Raw genomic sequence first — 4,716 nt, forward strand, 5'->3', positions numbered from 1 at the left:
TAATTTTCTCAAACTTAAAAAAAGGTTGTGGTGAATATTGTAAGCGGCTTCGCGGCTAAGGCACAGCAACCGACTAGAAACTGATGAGCAATCCAGACCTAACTGTTTCGGCGCACATATACCCGAAGCGGTCAAACCTGAAACCGCTCAGGAGCACTGAAGTACTAAGCTAAAAGTAGCACAGCCGCGCCCGGAATTATAGCACGTCCCTTTCCGACAAATGGCGGAAACTTTAAGAGCGGAGGCGAGTGTTGTGACCTGACCAACTGTACCGACATGGCTAGAAAGCATGCCAGCTTTAGCGCCGAATAATCGGGTTTAGCGTCAGTATTTCAGCCTATCTTTAATCTCAAAAACAAAAAAGTAACCGAAAGCAAAGCGAGGTGACACAGACAATAGCTTGGGTTGCAACACGTCAAAAAAAAAAGGCCGAAGGTGGAAAGGCTGGCAGTGATGGACGCAGCGAAGCTGTTTGTTGCGGCTGTCCTACTAGCACAAACTGCACGCGCAGCAAACGAAGCTGCACTGAAACCGGAAGCCTGGAAGGCTGTATGCGACATCTACTCGGTGCTCAGCAGCAAGGAAACAACAGCCCAACGAGCGACGCAAACATTACAAGCGTCCCTTGTAGAAGCGTACAAGAAAGAAGTAAAAGCACGAATTCTGTTGAGCAAAACGGCCGACGCAGCAGCTAAGGCCAAAATAGCACCCTTGCTCGCAGCGCTATCACAACACACGGCTGCTCTTATGGCGGAAGCGGCGCAGGGGAAACTAACAGCGGCGGCGACGACAATCGGCGCAACCTCTATAGTTATGGGCAGGCTTAAAGAATACTCAGCGGTAGCCGCATATGCAAAAGACGGCACAACAGCGGGATGCTGGGCGGCCGATGAAGCCGGAAACTCGTTCAAAACTCTAGCCGAAGCAGCCACACAACACACAAACTGCAACGAAATAGCGGGGGAACAAGCAAAACACGCAAACCTCGAGACAGCAATAAACAGCAAAGGCTTTACCATAGCGGGTCTGACAGTCAAAGCCTGTGCGGTAACTAACAAAGGGTGCAGACTGCATACGCGCAAAACATCAGAGGGGATCATCTCCACCGGCTCACCAGAGCAAACGAAGGAAATAGCAGCCGGTTTGATCCAACTAACAGCCGCAGACCCAACCTTTCTCGACACAAAAGACATGGCCTCAGTTAAAAGCGAAAACAAAGCTAAAGATATAGCAGCGGCATGGGATGCGATCCAAGTCAAGCTGCAAACCTACGCAACAGAAGATTGGCCGCAAAAAGCAGAATGTACAGAAAACTCTATATGCCACAAGGTAGCGGAACAAGCAGGGTTACTATCGCAACCAACGCCGCAAAAATCTCTTGCCGAGCAGCTTTCAGAAACGTACGGCACAGAAGATGAAGCCGTCACGGCAAAGCTGTGGAAGCTCATGCTAGCGATTCCAGCCCCAAAAGCTGGCGACGCGTCAACGAAAAATCGCAAGCTCCACGACGTTGAAGACCTTGACTACCTCGTGGAAATGCTAGCGAACTCCACGGCGGCGCAAGCGAAACCACAACCACAGTCCACAACGCAGCAAACGTGCACTGTTACTGAAGCAAAAGATACTCAGGAAAACCAAATCCACTGCAAGAGCATTAGCGATAAAGACAAATGTAATGCTGATCCAAAATGCAGTTATGAGACAGAAAGCGATAGCAGTAAAAAGTGCAAATTAGATGCCAAAAAAGCATTAGCAACCGGCGTCTCTGTGGCACAAACTCAAACTGGAGAAACAACAACAGAGAAATGCAAAGGGAAATCGGAAAAAGAATGCAAAACATCGGATTGTAAATGGGAAGGCGCAACTTGAAAAGATTTTAGTTTCCTCATCAATAAGAAATTTACTCCGAGTATAGCTGCTGTTTTTGTGAGTTTGATAGATGTTAAGCATTCTAAGGAGTTTTGTTAAATTTTATAAAATTTATAAAGCCTATTATTTTTTTATTTGTTTATTTTAACGTCTTTTGATAAAATCAGTGCTATCATGGAATTATATTCGCTTATTTTGTATGTTTTATGGGCATTAGCGGAGGTAATAATAATAATGAGAGGACAGTGTTGTGAGTGTATATACACTAATATTATAATAAGAGCAGTAATAATAATATGATAATAATGATAATAATAGGAGTGTGTTGTGAGTGTGTATAGCTAATATTGTGAGTAAAGTGGTGGTGCAGACAAATTGAAGTGCAAAGTAGAAGCATTTAAAACAATGTCAAGTGTGAAATATAATCAATGTACGAATGGTGCAGTAAGTCCAAGATTGAGAAAGGGTCAAGAGCAATATTATTGGAAAGGTAGGAAGAGATAGAAATAGGGTAGAAGATAGAAAATGTGGAGTTTCATTATAAGTATAATGATTGTACACCATTATACAGAACTGGATAATGAAGGAGTTGATAACGTGGGTATCAGAGACAGTCCGGTAGATGCGTCGAGTGTGGTCACCACTGTATCCGCAGTGATGGAAGTACTGCACGAAAGGGACGTAGCAAAAGTACGAATTTAAATAGCGATATACGCCACACAACGCAGCTGAACAAAATACATCAGGAGTTGCAAGTGGAAATAATATCCCCTATCTCACTCAGAAATTGGACGATGTAATAGGGAAGTTAATGTTGGTGATTATTGTTGTTTTAATCTGTTGGCAGATACTAATGTAAATCTGTGAAGAATAAGCAAGAGGAGATAGGGAGAGGGAATAATTAAATGTGAGGCAACATTGATATCATCTTTACATCTGATTTACTAATGGTAGACAATATTTGCCGACAATAATATAATATGATTGGGTAGAGGTTTTTGAAACTAGTAGTACAAACGGATTATTGTGGCGTGTAAGCAAAGGATAAAAATTGGGAAACTTCTTAGAATAGCGCATATTCAAAGTTGTGGAGGAGCTTTATGAAGTTGATAATTAAGAGCGGCACTTTATCAGTTCCACACCGGTATACCGATGATAAAATAACAAAATTAAGCGATAGAATGCAACACATTGGGAAAGAGAAAGCGAAACTTATTTAATGAATATAACTAAAAAGCATAGAATAAAAGGAAGAAGCAAGCAGTCTTCAAAGCAGAAAAAGAGAAGAGAAGAAACAAGCGTCTAAACGCATCTGTGATAATCAGCAGCTTTACATGGTTATTGTGACTCAAAAATAAAGCCACAAATCAGCAGATGATAGAATATAGTGAAGAAAATAAATTTAAAGTGCTTTAGATAAAGATATAGAATAATATAGATTGTAATTAAGAGTACAAATTCTTCCAGTAAGATACATGCCTTTTAATAAAATTACCAAACAGATCAAATCGCAGCGGCTATCAAAATATGCCTCACCAACTAAGTCCCGAGTGTCCAAGCAAAGGAATAAAAAGTTTGAAACGAAAAAATAACAATTCAAAGAGAGAACGCAAAAAAAGGAAAACCAAACTTTCTCGATGGATTACATTTTAAAAAACATCAATCAGATACCTCCACTAAGTAACGCACAGCGTCGAAACACCATAAGACAGAAACAAAGCAACGTCTTGCACACAATTTCGCCCAGTAGGCAAACGAAACTTCTTAAAATAAATAATTTTAATGTCTGGAAGCGAAACAAAGAAGCAATTAAACTTAATTGTAAAGTGTGGACAAACTTATGATCTTCAATACATCTGCAGGTGATAGTAACGGAACTTACTTTGCATTACTTTGGTTTCACAGATTATCAGCAGAATAGAAGCTGACGAAACCCAAAAGACAGATTGCGAACACGAAGCAGGCATAAACAAAGACATTTTAGTAACACGGCAACCTTTCTTTCAGGAACAGCCGCTAGCGGCCGCAAAAATAAAAAAACGTCAGCTACGCAGCGGTGTTGCACAACCAAAACACCGAACAGAAGCACAAACACTAAATTGTCTTTTGTAATTTTGGAGAAGACCACAGTAATTGAAAATAATGATTAGGCTGCTAACAGCAGCTGCGTTTTTGTTGCATGTCGCAACCCGCGGTGGACATGGCGCCGTAGCTGACAGTGACTCCTATGCAGACTTTGCTGCACTATGCAATCTGATAACACTGGCACAAACACCAGTAGCACCACAAACAGACAAATCCGAAGCTTTGGAGTTGCTCAAGACGATCAAAGCGATAAATATATCAGTTGCGAGCTCGGACATCAGACAGGCACTAACGCAAGCCCAAAATAAAAAGTGGGCGCAACTATCCCCAGGCCAGACAAAAGGCAAGGAAGGCTGGCAAAATTCATGGGACGACTGGGCAGAAGCAAAAACATTTTCAGAGTCTGCCACAAACAAAGCAGCTTTCGAAGAATGGAACGCAAAAACGGTATCAAAAGAGGCGAGGAAAAAGATCGTGTATCTCACGCCTAAAGCCGTACAGACAGCACAAAGCCTGCCACAACTCCAAACGAAGTTAGCAATGGCCGGTGCACAGGAGGCGGCGCAGAAAGCGTTACTTGGAAGCGACAAAGCCGCTAACGGCTTAAAACCGGCAGGCACCAACAGGGTGACTGAATGCGGCAAGGCATCAGACGGGGCGAGGGCTGAAGGGGGAGAGTCAGCAGGCAAGGCGCTCCTGCTAGACCTTCTTTGCCTTTGCGGTGGTCATGCCTCAGACGCCGACGTCGGAAAAGCTTGCTGA

The 4,716-nt window shown here is 42.8% G+C and overlaps 2 protein-coding genes across 2 annotated transcripts; both read left to right on the top strand.

Annotated features, from left to right (window-relative positions):
* Window positions 1–453: 453 nt before the first annotated feature.
* Window positions 454–1,869, top strand: TEOVI_000606600 (variant surface glycoprotein (VSG), putative; the record flags this gene model as incomplete). Its single annotated transcript, XM_067221802.1, has 1 exon — window positions 454–1,869. One exon carries the CDS (start codon window positions 454–456, stop codon window positions 1,867–1,869), a length of 1,416 nt encoding a protein of 471 aa, XP_067077903.1.
* A 2,142-nt stretch (window positions 1,870–4,011) lies between these two features.
* TEOVI_000606700 (Trypanosomal VSG domain containing protein, putative) lies at window positions 4,012–4,716 on the top strand (the record flags this gene model as incomplete). Its single annotated transcript, XM_067221803.1, has 1 exon — window positions 4,012–4,716. One exon carries the CDS (start codon window positions 4,012–4,014, stop codon window positions 4,714–4,716), a length of 705 nt encoding a protein of 234 aa, XP_067077904.1.

The sequence above is a fragment of the Trypanosoma equiperdum genome, assembly GCF_001457755.1.
Source record: "Trypanosoma equiperdum strain OVI genome assembly, contig: ctg_1492, whole genome shotgun sequence".
NCBI lineage: Eukaryota > Euglenozoa > Kinetoplastea > Trypanosomatida > Trypanosomatidae > Trypanosoma > Trypanosoma equiperdum.